The sequence below is a fragment of the Diuraphis noxia genome, unplaced genomic scaffold (assembly GCF_037042655.1).
Source record: "Diuraphis noxia isolate RWA-SAM2 unplaced genomic scaffold, SU_Dnox_SAM2 contig0001, whole genome shotgun sequence".
In the NCBI taxonomy this organism is placed as follows: Eukaryota; Metazoa; Arthropoda; class Insecta; order Hemiptera; family Aphididae; genus Diuraphis; species Diuraphis noxia.
Window position 1 is genome coordinate 100,484,935 of NW_028301711.1, and position 22,984 is coordinate 100,507,918.

Genomic DNA, 22,984 nt, shown 5'->3' on the forward strand with positions numbered 1-22,984 from the left:
GTTTGTCCTACCATAACTGATATCAAATTCTGGACAGTCAATATTACTTATTATTCTATAAATGAACGTTTGGTACTCACCGTAAATAAAATTGTTTTGTTTAATATACGAATTTTATTCTGTTCTATTCTTTCCGTTGGCTGCTATCGTGCGATTGAATTTGTATTGATTGTATCGTTAAGGCACTAAAAGTACTCGGCTAATAACTGAAATATTTTAACACCTCGGGTTTATCGATTCGTTATCGAGGTATGACCGAGATTTCAGAGTGCGTTTTAATAACTGGTTTTGTTTCTTACTGACTTCGGCCCAGTGGTAGCGGCGGCGCGACGATCCGACGTCGATAATCTGATGCTTGTGGTCATACGAGTGGTTGGCCATGCCTGGGCGCGTATTATCGAATCATCAGTTAAGTATTGTAGTGAACAGACACACTACAGAGGCTAACCAGTTTCGGACACTATCAGTTAGTATTCTGAAATACGCTGCCGGGGCATCGGCGAACAAAGAGCATATTGTGTTCAAACCCACCCTACTACAGGTAACCAATACTACCACTACATTTTCCAAACAAACACATATAAGTGTATAAATGAATCACATATTTTATAAGAATTTCGTTCGTTCGGTTCACGAAACTGACACGGTACGCATAGGGTTGCCAACAGTCCAGGTTTCGATTGGAAAGTTTAGATTTTCTGGTTCCTGTTCAGTGTATGACTGTACTGTAACAAAGAGTAGTACTTAATTAATATACAATAACTTTATTTATTATATATTTATTCAATTAATTTACATGTTTTATATACTTTTACTTATACATTCTACTATCAGAAATATAGTAAAAAAAAAAAAAAAAAAAATATAATTAAAAAAAAATTATTTATAATTATTATTTATTTTATCATAAATAAGTTTATGACAATCATAAAGGTTAGGTTTTCGGTAGGTGTCCAGTTTTTGAGATTATAAAAGTTGGCAACCCTAGGTACCGCACCGACCTGTCTACTACCTTATAAACAACCATCACGAATGACTACGATGCGACACCGTCGACTCTTACCCCCATGCCCAAGTGGACGAGTACCGGCCGCCGGCGATCTGGCATCTTATATGTACGACCGTGACCAGTGGTAATATGTAAACGTGTACAAGTACATTTGCACTACCTATCCAAACTCAAGAAAAATTGAAAACATAAATCATAATAACACAACTATGTACCTGTAGTGTTATTAAGATTATTTTTCAAAATATAAATTCAGAATATTATGAAAATAATAAAATATTTGGATTGGTTTTTTTTTCGAAGGCCAAACAATTGGACAGTTTTCCGCGACGGAACGTTATCGCCGTGTATTATAATGGTGCAGTAGTGCACGCAATCGCTGTGCACATTTGTACAGTATACAAATTAAAACAAGTCCGAAACACGCATCCCGCGTTATAATGGAATCGATTTGCACATTACAAAACTATAATTACATCATAGACAAATGTAAAATGTCAATAATTTTCTAACTACACAATATCATACAATCGACTATTGATAATTCGAAGTTGACGGGACTGTTGAAAAACTTTATAATACCGAGAGTTCGAATTGTTGAGTAGTTGAACGTACCGAGAGAGCAAAAAAAAAAATTCTAATTACTGAGAGTTTAGAAAAAATTTTTTTTTTAGTTTTGTAAATAATTATTAATTATTTCTGCAAATCAGATGGTACATATTATATACATATACAGGGTGGTTCTTTTATCAAACAAAACTCATTATTTAAAAAAGTATTGACTTTTTTTTTTCAAAATTGCAGATTTACACTCTTCTTGAATTGTTTATTTTTTTTATATTTTTCACCCTTATATTTATTAGATAAACGACTATCAACTTTTGATTTTCAAATTGTAACCTATACTTAAAATTTCATAAATTAATAAAGCTATTTTTTTAATTAATCATTACCTTAAAATTTCGAATTTAGCGCTAGTAGTTTATGAGTTATAGGTATTTGAAGTTTAGATTGGCAGAATCGAGTGGGGTACGGAGTTACCCCGCAAAATGTTTGTCCACTACTCCGCTTGTCATAACTTTAAATACTTATAACTCATAAATTAATCCTCCTAAATTCGATTTTTATGTATCAACATTTTTAGAAAAATATTCTGCTTTGGAATATGAAATTAAAAAACTGTGTTGCCATTCAAAAAAGTAAAAAACTTAAAAAATTATAAGGATAAAAAATATTTAAAAAAATAATATTTTTTTAATAAAAGCGTTGGTTTTTAATAACTTAAAAATATGTAAAAAAATATTTTGAAAAAGTCAATACTTTTTTGAATAATGAGTGTTTGATATAAAAATCACCCAGTATATATATTGTTTTTAAATGGTAAAATAAATTATTATCGCTCAGTGACTAAAAAACATTGCTTAGATCTATATATAAATAGGTAAAAAGCAAAAATATTCAACTAATGGTGAAACTATGCTATCTAATTGATTATAAAATATAAGAAAACTTTTAATTCTTATAAACTATTACTGTTGTTTTATTGACATTAAACACTATACCTAATTAAATAGTTACATAAATATTATTAATATTTTGTATGATGTCATTTTCGAAATGTATTGACTATTTCTGACCACTGATTGATGTCGATTTTCGGAATTAATTGGGAATCACAACGTATCAAATCATCCACTGTAGGTACTAAAAATACCCGTTTCTGCATTGTTGTGACATTATTGCTGTTATCGCAAAAGACTCTGGCAAGGGTCACTTTTCTGATTTCTGTCAGTTGATCTTGAATTTAAAAATATAGTTTAATTAAAAATAATTCATTCAAAATATTTCAAATGCACTAACATTCATTGAACGCTTTTGGCAAATCGTAAAAATATCTATCTGCAATTCTCGTCCTTACGAACTGTTCTCTGATGATACACCTCATCGTTGGACCAACCATTGCGTCGTCTTCGTGTTTCTCGAATAATGCACCTACCAATAACTCTATTTTTTTCCAATGTTTGTATTGCTTCAATAATTTTTCAGATGCCTATATATAATATTATACAGGAATAAAGTAAGAAGTATCAGACGATTACATATTTCAAATACGTTTGAACTTACACCTTCCACCATGATTTTGGCTAAATCTTGTACATTTCTTATTGCTTTTAGTCCACAATATTCTCTAAAGTTTGTGTAACTTGGAATACCATGATCGCGGTTTCTTTGTAAATCCAAACTGACAACATCCATCCCAAACAAATTTTCTGGATGAACAGTGTATAAGTAGTTTGTAAGCTAAACAAAATATTTAAACATAATATTATACATAAGGTAGTTAAATATTTTTAATACAATCTATTCTATGTACATCTTCATTATTTATCTGTAAAAAAAATAAATAAATAAGAAATTACGTTATTTTGATCCTATTTTAAGTACCAACCGTTTTTGTAAATAGCATATCGACTTTTTGTGTCTTCTGTGTAGATAGCCCTCTGACAAGTTGATCCATGTGATTCAATACTAAATCAGTCGGTCGGTTATAATGTTCCTTTAGCGAAATACTTCCGTTGAACTCTCGATCTTCCGTATACAAACTAAACAACGATATCAATACAAATTAATAAATTTGATGATTAATTTTCCGTACAAATACACATCAATGGACATCTCAATATATTTTTATGTTTTTTATAATCGAATTTCAGGTTTGCACAATCTTAGTGTCATAGGCATTTGTAAATGAAATTTAAATCAATATTGTTTATGTAGTAACCTATGATTGGGAATATATTCAAACGACTTCTTAATGAAGAGAAGTAAAAGCCGGTAAAGCAGTATGGAGTTTACTTAAATCAAATATATCAAATACACAGCTATTATGGCGTTATACGAATTTGTATGGGTATGCTATATTGTACAACAAAATAATTAACTGGTGTGAGATATCCTTTTCGTATTGTACGCAGCGCACACTCGTCCTTAACTTGTTCAGTGTTCCTGTTTCCTATAGTTTTTATAGTTTTGTCTATGACTTAATTTTATTGGAGAAATATTTTATATTTTGTAATGGATCGTTTCTTGATTCAATCATTACCCAACACTAAAAGAATTCGTCTACAAACGGATGAAAACGTTGATGATCCGATAACTGGTACAGACGTTTCACCAACATCGTCGACCGAAAATGTACCGCATCATTCAAAATTTCAATATTTATTTGTTGAATTTTACAAATTGGTGTCGATCAATGGTGATAAAATAATAGCATCTTGTGTTAACTGTCATAAAAACATAAGTGCGTCAACTAAGTCGAGAGGCAATTTGTTAAGTCATATTAAAGTAAGTTTTTTAAACAATTTCTTTTAAATCCAAACATTGTGGTTAATTTTTTATTGGTAACTATAATAAATAATAAAATATCACAATTTACAAGGAGTCAAGGTATATCTAAATATTAAGAACAAAATGTCAAAGTGTATCATAATATTTTAGGGCCTTTTCACACACACACGGTTTCCGTGTAAACGGTTTTTCGACGGTTCACTAATGTATGGCTATTTATAGAAGGTTTCACACGTTATCTCGACCGTGCCGTGTCCGTGTTGCGTCCGTGCGAGTCCACACTACGGTTCAAAGTTCCGTCACGGCTCAGTAATGCATTGCATATTACGATACCATTCACACATACACGGCACAGTCAATTCATTTTTTTCTGTCATTCTGCATGTTGTACGATTACATACAATACTAACAATTATTATGGATGTCGATTTATTAATCTCACTTGTAGAAGTTCGTCCAGTATTGTGGGATAAAACATCTAATATATATAAAGACAGGATTGAAACAAAAAATGCCTGGAAAGAAGTGTGTATGGAATTGAATAGTGATTTCAGTAATTACGACGATGAGCAAAAAAATAATTTTGGTAAGTTTACTTATTTAATTTATTTTATATAATCAAAAATATCAGTTTTAAGTAGTATAAAGTAAATATGGTATCTCCAGGTACAATATTAAATGAGTTATACAAGGTTTTACTCTCGAAAATGTACAAGTTATTTAGGAGTTAAGTACAAAGTATTTGATATTTATATGTTAGTTATTTTATTAATATCTAAAACAAAAAATATTTTGCATTATAGTTATGTACTATATACAAACAGTATTAATTATATTTAAGTATAATGTCTATATTTTTAACATTTGCCATTTCAAAGCCCCTGCATTTGATGTAAAATAATCACATAACACATTGCGGACATTATTAGCTGCTAATCCTCCTCGTGTCTCCTGTTCTCTTTGTAATTCATCAAGACCTATTATTACTTCTGTGTCCTCAACTTGATATCCGTCCCTGTCTCGAACAAAATTATGAAGAATGACACAAGCTTTGACAATTATAACTGCAAAGTCGGGTTCCAAGTTAATTGGTCTTTGAAATATCCTCCACTTGTTGCTCAAAATTCCGAAAGTACACTCTGCATATCTCCGAGCCCTACTTAGGCGATAATTAAAAATCCTTTTTTTCTCTGTAAGTTGCGATCCACCAAAAGGGCGAAGTAAATGTTTGTGGAGCGCAAATGCCTCATCTCCAACGAAGAAATAAGGTAACTTGTGATTTTCTATTCCGGTTACATTTGTTTCAATAAGTATTTCTAGCTTATTATTTATAACTGATGTCCATAATGATGACCTTTTGAATACAGACGAGTCACAATCTTTTCCATAACTCCCGATGTCGACATATACAAAGCGATAATTAGCATCAGCTACGGCCATTAAAACTACAGATGAATAGCCTTTGTAATTATAATACATGGAACCTAGGGGATTAATAATTCTGATGTGTTTTCCATCGACCGCTCCTAGGCAATGTGGAAAATTGGCTCGTGTCTCAAATTCTTTAGTAATCGATTCCCATTTTTCTTTATTAAGGAGAGGTATACACTCCGTTAACATTACTTCCCAGATACTTATACATACATTTTTAACTATGTTGCTGATGGTTGAAATGCCAAGTCTGTAATTAAGATGTAAATATGTAAAAGTACACCCACTTGCTAAATACCTGAAACGAAAATAAATTATTTATAATTTGTTTAGGCAAGGAAGTTGTAAAGCGATGGGTGAATATTCGAGATGCGTTTAATAAATCTACGAAAAAAGAAAAATCACTAAATAAATCTGGTGCTGGTGCTTCAGTAATAAAAAAATATGTCTACGCAGAACAGCTGAAATTTTTATCAAAAGTATTTTGTCCACGCTCAACTGAAGATAGTTTATCTATCAACTCGGGTAATGAAGATACTGAACCAACTGTTTCAGAAAATGACAACAGAAACGAAAGTGGGCAATTTAAAATACCACCTAGAAAGCAACTTGGATCTCGTAAAAGAAAGATGGATGAGGTTGACATGAGAATGTTAAAAGCGTTGGAAGAACCAGAAGATCGTCATATTTCATTTTTTAAAGGCATTGTTCCAACTTTGCATACATTCACAGAGGATGAAACGGTAAATTTCCAGATGGGTGTACTACAATTATTGACCAATATTAAGCAGAGACGATTTCAAACACAAAACCCATACATGGATTTCAATACTAATATCAATTATAATCGCTGTATTCCTACTCAAAAAAATATGCAAAATTATGATCTGCAACTACCCATAAATCAATCAGGATCATCTTCTATTCGTTTCCAAACTACAGAGAATCACCCCACACATACAGACGTTCATCACCAATATAACCATATTGACGACAATCCGTCTTCAGTTGATAGCAATACAGACGAGTCATTCTTAGATTTAGATTTTTCATAATAATTCAGATAATATATTAAAAACTGTAATTATAATACTATTTGTATAATGCATTAATATTTTTTTCTTAAACACTAATAAATCATTTTATTTATCTATTATGTATTATTATTTTAATTATGTATTCACTTACCTTAGAGTTACAGCTAACATTTGCATAGGTTCGATGCAGTCTCTCATAAACGTATTCTGACGTTGCAATGTATTTTTCAGTCGGTCGTGTAATTCGTCAAAAGATTTCATTGACATTCGAAAATACATAAAAAACTTATCTTCGTGTTCTCGGAGGTCATTAAACAAGGTATAAAAGTCACCTATTTCTTTCCTATTAGAAATATATGGATGAATCCAATAGATTCTTTCTCGTATATTTCTGACACGACGACGACGGCGTCTATTAAAAAGTATTAGAGCTATTTTTTTTTTATCCATTTGGACAATCGTTTATAACTACAACAAATAAAAAATAGAATCGAATAAACAAATAGACCTCGACAGCAAATTACAACTGACAACGGGCAGGTTGTATCAACTACTACGGTTCTACCACGGCTATTCTGTGCGGAAACCGCAAGAAAACCGTGTATGTGTGAAACGTCTACATCCGTGTAAACGGTTGCCGTGTACACGGAAACCGTCTGTGTGTGAAAAGGGCCTTATGTTTATGATTTAGGTACCTAGTTCCCACCTATAATTATAACAATTACCTACATAAAATTATGAATTAATGTTCTTAAAATTACTTGTTTATAGCTTCAACATCCATTATTAATTCCAAAAGTTGAAATAGCCAGAAGTAAGAAAAATTCAAATTTTATTCAAACCAAACTTGTTGATGTTCGTCCAAAAAAAATTAATAAAGACATGGTAATTATTAATTCAGATTTTTTCTAATTTATTTGTCCTAAAATAATCAACAGTATCAAACCAATAGGAATTTGTGGTTATTTTTACTGTAGTTCACTAGGCTAGGCATTAACGAATTAAAAGTTAAAACGTTAAGTTAATTAACTCGTTCCTTTTTTTCAAATTAACTTTTAACTTAATAAGTTATTTTATTTTAAGATTAACATGTTAACATCAAGTTAATTTTATTCAAAAACATCTAAATTAAGTTAATTTTTGTCCAAAGAATAATGCAAATTTTTTAATAAGGGTTTTAGAAAAGTAGGTTTTTTGATAGTTAATAATTTGATGTATCATTTTAAATTTCTCCAGGAATTTTCATGAGCGTAAAGAAAAACTATCTATCTAATAAACATTGTTATGTCGGGAATTTTTTATTTTGCAAATTAGAAAATTTTAACTTAAAACTAAGTTAAGTTACTTTTCTTTCAAAGTTAATGTTTAACTTAACAAGTTGACAAAAACAAATAGGAGTAATTTGTAACTTAATGAGTTAAAAAGAAACGTGAACTTGCCCAGCCTTGGTAGTTTAATACTCAGGCAGGCACTACCTATATCACAGAATACAGATTACAAAAAACAAATTTTAATTTTATCTAATCTGTGATAATATTTTATTAACCTTACTTAATTACTTAATTAGTTACCTAATACCTCAGTTTTTAAAGATGCATTTTAATACATTTTTTTCTATGTCATATCATAATTATTAAATCAATATACTAGTCTTTTTAATTACTTTAAAGAATATTATACATATTTTATTTATTATTTTGATATAATTTTTATTGTACTAGTTGAATGATGAATAGAAACAAAAAAATTAACTAATTAAATTATGTTTACAAATAGAATTCTTTAAAATTTAAAATAATACAATACACACACCACTATGAGACATTTTCTAATAATTATAGTTTTTATTTTATACTGTGCTTTAGACATTAGATTTATTTTATAGAACTACTACAATATTTGTAAAATTTTTAGTATCCCTGACTATCAATTGTTTTTTGGTATAAGTTTTATAATATATTAGGTACTGGAATAATTATAAAATATTTAATAAGTAATCATTTTATATATGTAACCAACTAATAACTCAAGTTAAAATGAATAATTATCGATAATAAATTATATTCCTCCTAACCTAACTCATAATATATGAACAAATAGCCTTTATTTTTAGTAATTTAACAAATAATATAATTCCTATTATCATTCATATTCACTTATTCATTTATTGGAATATTATTTAATTATTATTTATTATATACATTTAAAATTACCTTTATTTTAATAAGAAAAACAATTTTTTTGTATTATTTAATTTTTATCTAAAGTTATGCTCAAAGTACTTATATTATTAACTAATATACTTCCTGAATTTTACACTGTATTTGAAAAATAGATTTTTTTTTTATAGTTTTATTCCATAAAACATATCATTATAAAGATTATGCTCTTTTTACAAAATACCTCCAATATGTAAACCATTTAAGTGTTAGATAACACTTTTTTAGTGTGTTAATTGTTGTTATTTCATTTTTAGGTGAAGGATTTAGTGTTTGAATATATTGTAAATGAAATGCGCCCATTAAGAACTTGTGAAAAAAAAAGTTTCAAAAGATTAATTGTAGGACTTACTGGATCAAATGATGATACTGTTCCAAGTAGAAAACAGTTATCAAAACAATTGGATTTAAAATATGAACTATACGTTTCAATGCTAACCAATTTAGTTGCAAAACATGACTATATTTGTGCAACAGCTGATATATGGAGTGCCAATAATCGAAGTTACATGGGTATATACTATTTCTTATGGACATTATTAATATTGATTATTTTATAATTTATTATAGTTTATTTGTAGGAATGACTTGTCACGTCATAGACGAAGAAACATATTTTCGCCAATCATATGTCATTGGTTGTATACGCATAAAAGGAAGCCACAACTATCAAAATATTACTGAGGTTATGATAGAAATTACAAAAACTTACAAAATTGATCTATCAAAAGTAACACATATTGTCACAGATAATGCTTCTAACTTTGGTAAGGCATTCAGAGTATTCTCTTCTCTTCCACCTCATGAAGAAGCAAGTACAAGTGATGTGGGAAATTTTGATGAAAATAGTTCAGAGAGTTCAAATTTTGATAGTGAATCTGACTGCTCAGACTTGGATTCAGAAAGAGTTAATTTGAATAATTTGTTAAATTTGGAATCAAACCTAGCCAACAATGGTAGTTTTTTTTTACCTCAGCATATGCTATGTTGTGCACATACTTTAAACTTGATTGCAGCCAGCGATATATCTAAAATTTCTAATAATGATTACAACAAAATTTCTAAGTCAACTTTTAATAAATTAACACACTTCTGGAATTTAGATAGTAGAAGTACAGCAGCATCAGACACAATATATGACATTTGCAAGTGTAAGTTCCCAGTTCCTGTGGTAACTAGATGGAATTCATTGTATGAAGCAACACAAAAAATTTCTAATCATAAAACTAATGTATGTATATTATTTGAAAAATTACATTTGCCTAAATTAAAAGTTAGTGAGTGCGGGCATTCATTGAAGAATATTGCAACGTAATGAAACCATTAGCTTTTTCCTTGGATAAATTACAGGGTGAAAAGAACAGCTTCTTAGGTTATGTTGCCCCCACGCTTTTAGTTTTAAGAAAATTGTTAATACAGTCAAACCAGTTAACATATTGTAAACCGTTAAGCCTCGCAATTGTGTCTATGTAGTCTCGAAAAACGATTTAGTTTTTTATATAACTTAAGTGAACCAAAAAGTAAAAGTTTTATAATAGCATCAATCAGTCATCCAAAATTCAAAATGGATTGGGTACCTGTTCGGTATAAAGATCTTTGTAAAAAAGTATTTAACGATGAATGCAATTTGATGTCTTCTTTAGTTACTACAAATTCTGACTCTGCAGATGACAGTGATAATATGAGTGATAAAGAGTTTTATAGTAATGTATGTGATCAAAGTTCAAATAATTATTCTCCAGATGAAGAAATAAATGTACAAGTATTAAAATATTTAAATTCACAAAAAAAAGAACTACAAATGTTAAATAATTATCCTATAGTTAAAAAAATATTTTTGAAGTACAACACAACCCTTCCATCATCAGCACCTGTAGAAAGATTATTTAGTGGTGCTGTTCAAGTTTTGACTTCAAGGAGAAATCGTCTTGGTGATATAACATTTAATAAATTATTGTGTTGCCGATCTAAACAATAAATTTATTATTATTTTTAATATGTTTATGTATATTCGCAAAAGAAAGCATTTTTATACTTTGTTAATATGTTATTTTAATCTTACTATAAAATAATTCATACATTTTTTTTAATATAATATATTAATATGTTTGTATACTGTTTTTATATTTATATAAATAAATTATAATGTTATAAACACCTATGTTGTTTAACAATATTTTTATATTTGTACACAAGACAGGAAAATCCCAATAAAAACTAATTTCAAGTCTTAAAAAACTTATCTTAAACTAAAGTTGGTATAATATTATATTATAACTAGAACTGAGTATGAGTATGAGCACAAGGTGGTGTATTAATTTTTAAAATTTATAAATATGTATTATTATTTATTACATTCAATAATTAATAATTATAGTGAATTTGAATTTACTTCAACTTCGTAGAAAATATGGATATATTAAAACATTTCACCTATCTATTAATTAGGTAGATATCACTTCACATAATCACATGTATTGTTTTATATTTATTATTTATATAATTATATTAAGTTTAATGGGAGTGAAAATAAAGAGTATTAAAATTAAATACAGATGCGTGTAACAAGATACTTTTTTTTGCATTATTGAGAATATATATATATATATATATTTTTAATTGTTTGGAATATTGTAATAAAAATACAGTCATTTTAATTTTCAAATAATATTATAAATTTAAATATTGAGATAATACTAAGTAATTGTATACCAAGGTAACTAGATAAAAATTATTTCATCTATCTATATCTAGATAAATTCAATTTCTACAGTATCTATCTATAGCTAGATAAATTTAAGTTTAGATATCTTATCTATATCTAGATATTTAACTTTTATCTAAGCACAACACTGCTCCTATCGTGGCAGTAACGTTGCGTCAAGACGCTAGACGCACGACGTCTGACGCATCTAGGAAAGCAGTTCAGAAAAATACACGTCGTCAGTTATTTGCGTCTGACGCAGTTTCTAGACGCACCTAAGAACGCGTACCTTAAACCCATAGATTGAATTCAGAAATACATATATTATTTATAAAAATAATCAACAATACTAAGAAGCGATAAAGATTAGGATAAATGACAAAACAAAATGTCATGAATACATACGAAAAATTGATGACTAATGCATCACTAAAAGTAAGTATATTTGAATCAAAATTTATATCCTTTACGTTGAATGTTGTCTTGTTCACAACTACCAAATCATTTGTTTTGTATAACCTGTTAAAATTTATCTTAATTGTATTATATTGTGTTTATTGTAGATATAAATTATAAGTGGTTATTTGAATGGCTTACATATCAAATTTAAAATTTCCATCTAGTATTAAATAGTTTTGAAAATACTTAAGTGTCGAGGAGAATTCATAAAAATGAATTTTGAGTTTCCTATAATATATAATACCATTTGAACTGAGAACACTTGGTTTAAGAGTTTTTAAAACATTTATAAATAAAAATTTATCTATACTATCAACATGATTTTTTTCAATATAATTAAAAATTATGTATGGTAAAACCTTATTAGTTATTGTCCAGTTGTTGTAGCATAAATTCTATTCTAACAGACTTGCTGTAAATTATTTTTACATCTTGAACGACATCAAGGTCTTTGCCACAATAACTATTTAATATGATTAAGTAATGAATTAATAGTGTACAGAGAATTAATTTACAAGGCTGGGCAAGTTAACGATTTTTTTTAACTCGTTAAGTTAAGTTATTTTAAAATAATAAAGATAAGTTAAATTAAAAGTTAATCATAGTTTTTTCGTTATCTCGTTAAGTTAAAAGTTAACTTTGAAATAAAAGTAACTTAACTTAGTTTAAAGTTAAAAATTTCTAAATTGCAAAAATAAAAAAATGTACACATAATATTAGTTAAAATCTTACGACATCGAAAATATTTTTGTAACTTTTAACATCATATTTGTCGACGCCATATAACACTATATAGCCACCGACCGGCTCACCACACACACACACCCACATCACATATCTGTTACCTGTTTGTACCTATATATTTATATTTTGTATTATTGTTTTTATTTCTGTTTTAATTGTCCGTATCAACTGTGAATTATTATATAATACGTAAATAGGTATCTCGCCGCCGATCAGCACGCACACACACAAGACATCTCAATTTATTTTTGTATTATTATTTCTGTTTTAATTATCGTATATTATATAATATGAAGATTACGTGCGATCGCCCGCCGCTGTTAAGCGAATATACTTAGCACGGCCGCCCAACCAAACCAGTCTAGTTTCGGAGTATAAACGACAAATACGCGAATATTACGTGCGCAAATCGCCGCTTTTTTATATTATTATATAGTTTTTGTTTATTGGCACGAATTGCCAAGTGCTATATTGTGTCTAGTTGGCGCGAATCGCCACAAGAATATTATACTATTATTGTATACTTATACTTCGGGTGAGCGCGAATCGCCACCTTTTTATTATATTTTGTACGGGCGCGAATCGCCACCTGTTACCATTTTTTGTGCGCGCGCGAATCGCCGTATCAATTATATCTTGTTAAGACGCTAATCGTCCCAATTATTTATTTGATTTTTATATTATTATTTTTTGTTGTGCGTGTTTGATTATATATAGCTGTATAGGTAGCGGCTGGCCAGCAGTGCTCCACAAATTGTGAGTTTTATTTATTGTTATTCAAAATATTATTTATCATAAATTTATTATACAATACTGCATATTATTTAGCTGTATAATATTATTATTATTTATTTGGTTGTGCCAAACCGGCAATTTAATTTATTATATATTTATATTGTTGAGCCACAAGGGCTATATTATTATTATATTCTACATTTTTACCTGTTGGGCCAAAAGGGCCGTAGTATCATTATTACCGTTTATTATATATTTATCAGCATTTAAATTGAGTTACCATTTTTACTTAGAGTTACCCATCTCCTTTATCAGTTAAGAACACACACACACAAATATACACATCTACACACACCACCACACACTAGCACTCTCTGGTCTTGCTCGGCGACCCCGTCCACTTCCCTTGAGTCGCTATATACACGTATACACATTTACACAGGTCGGTCGGTGTGTGCGTGCGCTACGAAGTAGTTGGGTAGCCGGGCGCGCGTATTATTATCTTACGCTCCCGGCCCGTTCAGTACATGGCTAAATAACTAGGTATGATCACATAATTCAGGCCCGTGCGCAGGATTTTAGAATGGGGGGTGTTTTGAAAAAAAAAAAATGTATAACATAGATACATCAATAATCAGCAAATAGTATTATAACATATTTATATTTATTATTAATTTTGTAAGTACCTATGTTAAATGTGTTTTTTTAACAATACCTACCATAAAATACAAATCATTTTTTTAATAAATTAACTCGACGAGGGACAGAAAAGAATTGATTCAGTGCTTGATTTATGTCCACGTTTATATCACGATGTATATTCAATGATGCCAGTCCATTTAAGCGATCTTCGCCCATTGTTGATCGTAGGTAAGTTTTCAGCCGACGTAATGTAGAAAACGACCTTTCATTAGTCGTTGTAGTCACAGGCAAAACTGACATTACACGTAACATTTTATGGACATTTGGAAATGCATCTGCATTACAAATATCAAGGGCATCAAGGGCGTTTCGAATATTTTTACCAACTAGTCGTCTTTGCCAAATTTCTACCTCACTTATCCAAATTTCTGGGGAATCGTCGTGTAAAATTGAACTGTAGGTTTCAAACAACGTTTTACAAGCAACTTTGTCTAAAGATTTAGTTTCAATAGGAAAAAGACATGAGAAGTTGGACAAAATATTTCGATGTTTGAGGAAGCGATCTTGAAGATGAGTGATAAATAAATCATGATATGGTATGTAAATAATAATTTTATAATAATCTGCTACGGAGTCTGTTATAATGTTAGAACGGTTAGTTTGGCGTGATACGAGTCTTGGTTTAGTCACAGGTATATTGTACTTCTTACAAATATCTTCTACAGTCACAAAAATTTTGTTGAAGTTTTCTGTAGAATATTGTCTTCTTTCTTCAAGTTCGTGTTTTGCTGCATCTGCTAACTTAACAGCCTAACGGCAACGATTACGAAAGTCGATAAACAGCAAACATGAAGACAACACTATATTATATTATTATAGTATTGTACTATTATGTTATGCATTATTATTTATTACAAATAAGATTGGAAAATATGATATATAGGTAATAGATCAAAAATGAAAAACACGATTTTTTCGGCCATGGGGGGGGGGTTGAACCCCCAAACCCCCCTTGCGCACGGGCCTGACATAATTACCAAATTTGGTTCAATTAGCGCATTCATGGAAGAAACAGCTAATTTATCTTTCTTTCCATTGAATTATGACGTCAACCGGCAGTAAACTTTTAGGGCACTGCCAGCCGTTTTGGCGGGTTAGGTCTCCGTTTAAAACAGGTGTCACAGGACCACAGGCGCAAATAACGTTTGGGATTTTGGGGGGAAAGCCTTACTTTGATAATATTGAACAAGCTTAAAACTAAATGTAGGAAATGTTTGGGGGGCTATGGAAATTTTTGGGAGGGCTTAGTCCCTAAAGGCCCCCCTATTTGCGCCTATGCATATGACATATTCACATCATAATATCGACAGTGTGTTCCTTGACTTAATATTAGCTTAATAGGTTGCTCATATTGTATTATTATGTATCTAATTTTTTATATATGTATATGTAATTTATATAATATGTACTAATTAGCAATTATTCATATAAATAAACAAAGTAACAATTTGTAAGTCATTATTGTTCTTGCTTTCTTGGTCTTGTATTGTTGTATATTTGAACCTTGCAGTCCTTGTAGTATTAATAATTTATTAATATGTCTTGGTGTTCAGTAAAATACTGTGAAATAAATAAAAAAAAGAGCCACAAAGATTCTAATGTACGGTTTCATAGATTCCCAAAAAATCCGGTTTTTGAGAATAAATGGATTTTAGCATGTGGCAAATCAAATGTGAATGCAAAGTCTGGTAAATAATACATATTGTTAACTATTTATTGTTTATAGTTTATAATGTTTATACAAATATATATTAAACTTTTAAATACATAATATAGTCTTTAGTAGGTAGTATTTATTATAATATATAAATTTTCTGCTTTTATAAATAGTAAGAAAATAATTGAAAAAAAAAAAAAGAATATTAAGGCTAAATCATAATTTTATTGTTCCTAAATTCTAGCTAGAATCTGTTCAACTCATTTTGAGGATAACTGTTATGTAAAACCGTTAATTGAAAAATTGTTGGAATATTCTCCCCGTCATAAACGAAAATTAAAACAAGATGCGATTCCAACAATAAATGTACATGGTCCAAATCCAAAAATCAATAATCTTGATTTTAAAGTTCAATTAGATACTGGTAAATTAATTTTTTTTTTTTAAATTAAGAATTTTTTATTTAAAAATACCTATATTTGTTTATAGAAATTTGTGATGACAGTTTAAAGGACCCAAAACTTACTGAGATTGAAACTCTATTAGATTCTGGTAATTTGTAATTATTTTAATTTAGTATTTTTTTATTTTGGAAGTAAATTTTTTTTATAGAAATTAATGAAGACCAAGACCTTTTAGATGATAGTGGGTAAGTAAATAAATATTCACATAAAATTATTTTTAATGAATTATATTCTAACCCTAATGCCAAACAAAATTAAATAAACTAATTATTCTTATAAACAATATAAAATATTCCTTCAGAAATAATGACCAAGTAAAATAATAGCCTAATAAAGTTATTAATAATTTAATACAGATATAAATGGTAATTTTTTTTTTAATTATTTAGGTATAACGAGACTGAAAAAGAAATTTCAAGGTATAATGTATATTATTAATAACCAAAAATAGTTGTTAGCTTTGTGTGTTTTTACTACAAATATTAATTGTTGGAATTTTTGTTGTTGTGACCTATACATAGATGAAATTAGTATTCAAATATAAATATTATAGGCAGCATTTATTGTCAGGCACTCAGGCAAATGTGTTATAATGTTAAATTATATTATATATTTATGTGTGCATGTGTGCTAACTACTAAGAAACTAATAATATATTATATTAATATAGTTCAATTTGGTGGCCAACTGGTGTCATATTAAAATATAATTGAAGTTAACTCCTTTACTTTTTTAATAAATATTTGATAAACTAAATTAAGTACCTACTAAATATATATTATCTTAAAAAAATTACAATTTTAAATTTATTTTGTCTTTTTATTTTGAAGCCAATTTATGTTGATATCAAAAAACATACATAATTAAACAAAATAATTAAAAATAATTAGTACATTTCTAGCACAATAAAATTAGCTTCAAGATAACTTATTAAAATTTATTAAATTAATCATAAACAAAATAGTTAGACCCTGCCTTTAAAGGGGTTTATTTTCATAACTCCAGGTATATTTTTATGTGACATATGCTGGTCAATTATCTCTGGGGCATTGTATATAATATTATGTAGTACTGTAGTAGAGTAAATTTAATATAATTTTTGTGATTAATACTTGGATATTGTTATATTATGTATATCATACACATATTTGGAAATGGATGTGAGAAATAAACACATAAAATGAAGGTAAATATATATACAATAATATAAATGGTATAAATAAATAATATAAATTGTTATAATAGATTACAACAGTTGCTTGAAACCTCTAATTCAGAAACTAAGAATTTAAAAATTGAACAAAAAAACTTAAAAAATATAATTTCCATGCAACAAAGAGACATTATTTTGGCAAAGGATGAATCAGAAATAAATTTTGAACATAAATTTAAAGAAAAACTTTGCCACTTATTTACTGAAACACAGATAAGTCAACTTTTGAACAAGAAAAAAAAAGTGGCAAAGTGGAATTCTGAAGATATATCTTCAGCAATATCGCTTAGAAGTGTGTCACCTAAAGCGTACCGCTATTTACGGGATAAAAAGCAATATCCTTTACCAGGTGCTGAATAAATAGATTAAGATAAAAGTAGTATATTTTATTAAATTATTTATAAATATACCTAGGTCTTTCAACCTTGAGACGGTGGGCAGCTACTTTTTCTGTCGATAGAGGCTTATTGTCAAATGTTTTTACATTGCTAAAGTCTAAAGGTTAGATATTATAATTATGATATGTAATTTGTTTTATAATAATACTTAATTAATGATATAAATATTTATTAACAGGTGAATCAATGAATCGAAATGAAAAAATAACAGTTTTGTCATTCGATGAGACCTACGTTTCTCATAAAATTTGTTATGATAAGCAAACACAACAAATTATTGGGCCTCATAAGAGTGTGCAAATAGTTATGGCAAGGGGTGTGTACTTCATTATTTTACACATCAACAATGTATTATGTAACACAATTGTATTAATTTTTTTTAAAGGGCTTTTAAGTCAGTGGAAACAACCACTATTCTATGATTTTGACACACCAATGACCAAGGATATTTTATTTAATATAATATCAGAAATGCATAGAGTTGGATTTGAGGTGGCCGCTATTGTTAGTGACATGGGACCCACTAACATAGGGCTATGGAAAACCTTAAAGATAAGTCCATCTTCTTCTGGTTTTAATAATCCTGTAACAGATAAAAAGATTTATGTTTTTGCTGATGTTCCACAATTAATCATTATATCCAGATACATATTCTGAAGCCAAACGCAGACTTATCAAGTTCTGTGAAACTAGTAGTACTGAAACTGAAGAATTATTAACGTCTAAGCCAAGAGTTCGTGTTCCAAAACGCAAATATTCATCTTCTGAAGAGGAGACTTCTGTCATTAGTACTTTGAATAATCAAAATTTGTCCAGAAATGTTAAAGGTGTGTACTATGTCATAAGATTTGTTTTACTTTAATTTAGTATTTACTTATATTAGACAGCAATTTTTCATAGATATATTGATATTATTTGAAATTTATATTAATAAAATTTACTTATATATATTTTTGTAATAGTCACTCAAAAAACGCACACTGAAATCCAGAAAGGTTTAATGAACATTCCAAAACCAAAAAGTAAGACATTCACGTGTAAAAACTATATAAAATATATTTTAATTTTTAATACTATAAAGATATTATTTAAAATAATACGCTTTAAAAAACAATATATTTACTGTTGTAGAACTGATCGATTTTTTTAATGATAATGATGATGAAAACCTGCAGATTAATATAACTGAAGATTGTACTGTATCTAGTCCAGAAATGTTTACAGAAAAAAACACTACAACAGGTATATAATATACTCTAATGCAATAGTATACATAATATACATTTTTTTTTTAGATCAGATTTTATTATTTTTGAATATAATTTGTGCTTAACATTTGAAAAACAATGAATAGTTAAATATATAAACAAAAAAATAAAATGTATATTATGTTCCAATACCTCATTAAGTTTAAATTGATCATTTATATTTTGTATTTATTATAGACTACAGTCAAGGTCATGATGAACACATTATAAGCAGTCCTGTAAAGTATTTGAGTAAAAGTATTTGAGTAAAAGTATTCAAATACTTTTTTAAGTATTGAATAACTTTTTAAATACTTTCAGCATAAAGTATTTTGAATGGTATTTTAAATACTTTTTTTTGTATTGAGTACTTATTTGTATTGAATACTTTGGTTTTTTTCCGAACAATTTATTTTTATTCGAAATATTTGGCTGAAAAAATATTATTGCCAACTACAATGAAGATAATACATTTGAGATTGAAACTGTTGAAAAGAATTTAGAAGATCCTTCTTCTACATTTTTTCAGTTTTGGTCTCAAACTTCTGATGACTATGACACTAATTTAAATAAAGAAATAGATCAATATTTGGGAACATCTCCAACTAAAGATATAAACATTTTAAATCTTTTACCGACAATTAAAAAAGTAAGAACTATTTCTGATTTTTTAATGATAGTTTTATTTTTTATATAGGTATTATTTATTGATTTTAGTATTAGTGTTTAATATTAACATTATTTTACATTATTTAAATAGGTTTTCATCAAATTCAATACTCCATTGCCAAGCAGCGCTTCAGTGAAGCGGGTATTTAGTGTGGGTGGAGCAACCATGACAAAAAAAAGAAGCAGTATGACGGACCAACATTTTGAATACATAATGTTTTTAAAATGTAATAAACATTTATTTAATTGATTAATAAAATTAAATTGATTATTAACTTACTTTGTGTTTATATTACGTTAATTAGAAATCTAATTTAAAAACAAAAAGTATTTGAAAAGTATTCCAAATACTTTAAAAAAGTATTTGAGTAGTATTTGAAATACTATACAACTGAAGTATTTGAGTAGTATTTTAAATACTTTAAAAAAAATGTATTTGAGTATTTACTCAAATACTTTTTAAAAGTATTTTTTACAGGTCTGATTATAAGTGTTAATAACATGTTGAATAACCTTGGTCATGCTGTTATGGATGGTACTATAACCCTTTTACTTACCTATGTATCATAATAATACATTATTATTATGTTTTTAGTTTCAAAGGAGCTTAAAACATTAAAAAAAGAAATCCATGTTATTAAAGTTGATGTAATCAAAAATCAGGAAATATTAAATAGTTTGGCTGAGAATGACCGTCGTACAGTGTCTTCTGTAGACACTAGATAAGCTATAAACAGAGCAAGCTTAAAAATTCCTGTTCAAACAGTTACTGAATTAAATGAAATTGAAGAAGATGAGGACAAACTCAGCTTATTGGTTAACTATTATAGTTGATTTTGTTAAATATTATTAACTTTTCCAGTATTTGATTATTATTAGGTCCGTATGTTACAAAGAGATGCCAGATCATTCGATGCTAAACGAACCACTTACATGGCCATGAAACTCATTATGCAGAATCGAGTGGCTGAGTTTTTGAATATGGAGGGAAGGCGAGGAGAAAAAACAGCATTTGTCAAATTCAAAATATATACTTGTGTTATAGGTAGATATTCATATTTTTGTCCCTTTAATTTTATCTTCTCTTATAACTAAATATTTCTATTCATTAAAAATTAATTGTCAAAAACATAATTAAGTACCTATTTGAATAATATTTAAACAATATATCTATTTGATTCAGAACTACATTTAATCATGAGGTATGATTAGAGAACTTAGAATAATTTGGTTATTTGTGTTGTAGATTGCGTCAAAGATATTTTTCCAACAGTTTCACTAATTGAAATAAAGGGCCATATTAGTGATTGGTTGAAACAAGCTCCAAGAAGGAAATAAATTTATAAGATTCTGAAGACTAATTCGTTATTATTGTTATTTTCTTTTTTATATTGTGCAGTATACAACTAATATTTTATTTAGTATTGTTTAAAAATAAATAATTTTATATACTGATAACTGGTATACCCAAAATATACAGTGCACATTACTATACCTATTTAAACATTTGTCTAAATGACTAAATGAATACCTATAATATAAATATGTATCCTTGATTAAACATCTATCATAGGTACAAGAAAAATATACTATATCAACACTGAATCTTATCATACACAATAATACTACACCACATAATATGAACTTAGTATGTACACTAAGCATGTACCAAATCTATACCTTTAAGTTGTGCAAGTGAATAATTTTTTTCAACTAGTTTAAGTTAAGTACTTAAATTATTTAAACAAACTATTAAAGTTGGAATATAGGTTAGTTTATCAAATTTTCAAAATGTCTAACTTAAGTTGGAGTAAAAGTTAGAAATTAGTTTTATAGTTTAAAATATAAATTTATAAACCCATTAATTTATATTATGTAAAGTATTAAAATAAATTAATAATAAGATATCTTACTAAATTATAAATAAATCACAAAATACTAATATTTATTAGTAATAGTAAATAGTAAAAATAAATATTAATTATCCAATAATTATTATGTCAAAACATTTACGGAACAAGGATTTTTGTAGTGAAAAAAAAACAACAAAAATAACACTATATAGTAACTTTGTTTCAAATAACGAGTTCAGTTAGATTATTTTACACATTCAATATGACTATAGTTAACCTTTTAACTAGTTAGTGCCTAGTGCCCAGCTATTCATATAACCTATTAGATGAAGCATTAATCATGAATACACTGACTATATACATATTATACACCACATATAAACTTAATGTATACCTTTTATACACAAAGCATATACCAAATCTAAACTTTGTATATACCTATTATACACTAAGCCTAAACCAAATATACACTGACTTTATACCTATTATACATCACATATAAACTTAATTTATACCTTTTATACACAAAGCATATACCAAATCTAAACTTTGTATATACCTATTATACACTAAGCCTAAACCAAATATACTACACTGACTTTATACCTATTATACATCACATATAAACTTAATTTATACCTTTTATACACAAAGCATATACCAAATCTAAACTTTTTATATACCTATTATACACTAGTCATATACAACATTTATACTGATCAGTGGCGTAGCCAGGGGGGGGGGGGGTTTTGGGTGTTATAACCCTCCCCCTCAGCCGTATTTATATCAAAAATATAATGTTTATAATATAGGAATACAATCATTTGGTCGTGGTAAAATGTATTCTGTTATTAAAACCCCCCCCTAAAAAAAATCCTGGCTACGCCACTGTCACTGATCATACACGTAATTTATTTGTATTTATACTACTACTGAGAATATTAGCTACGAAATATATTTCCATTTTTTCACCAACTCTACATCTATAATAGATGAAAAATATTCCATTTTTACACTGACATTAAACATGTCGCGGCAATGAATTCAACTGATATTAAACGGATTTTATATGAAAAATATACCACGATTGTA

The 22,984-nt window shown here is 28.1% G+C and overlaps 1 protein-coding gene and 2 pseudogenes across 3 annotated transcripts; 2 read left to right on the plus strand and 1 right to left on the minus strand.

Annotated features, from left to right (window-relative positions):
• Positions 1-2,615: 2,615 nt before the first annotated feature.
• On the minus strand, positions 2,616-3,629 carry LOC149062820 (peroxidase-like). The gene is made up of 4 exons (XM_089217967.1): positions 3,459-3,629; positions 3,134-3,310; positions 2,870-3,059; positions 2,616-2,806 (listed from the first exon to the last, which is right to left on the minus strand). The coding sequence occupies exons 1-4, from the start codon at positions 3,525-3,527 to the stop codon at positions 2,616-2,618; spliced, it is 627 nt and encodes a 208-aa protein (XP_089074093.1). The 5' UTR covers positions 3,528-3,629.
• Positions 3,630-4,075: 446 nt separating this feature from the next.
• LOC149062821 (uncharacterized) lies at positions 4,076-21,516 on the plus strand (annotated as a pseudogene). Its single transcript, XR_016189334.1, has 15 exons — positions 4,076-4,357; positions 7,600-7,713; positions 9,305-9,560; positions 9,629-11,016; positions 11,893-11,989; positions 18,783-18,950; positions 19,086-19,145; positions 19,255-19,365; positions 19,569-19,628; positions 19,814-20,019; positions 20,131-20,266; positions 20,518-20,574; positions 20,635-20,855; positions 20,919-21,084; positions 21,286-21,516. The product of XR_016189334.1 is annotated as an uncharacterized LOC149062821 (transcript).
• On the plus strand, positions 15,929-17,323 carry LOC149062822 (uncharacterized; annotated as a pseudogene). The gene is made up of 5 exons (XR_016189837.1): positions 15,929-16,079; positions 16,293-16,472; positions 16,538-16,600; positions 16,661-16,826; positions 16,902-17,323. The product of XR_016189837.1 is annotated as an uncharacterized LOC149062822 (transcript).
• Positions 21,517-22,984: the final 1,468 nt, after the last annotated feature.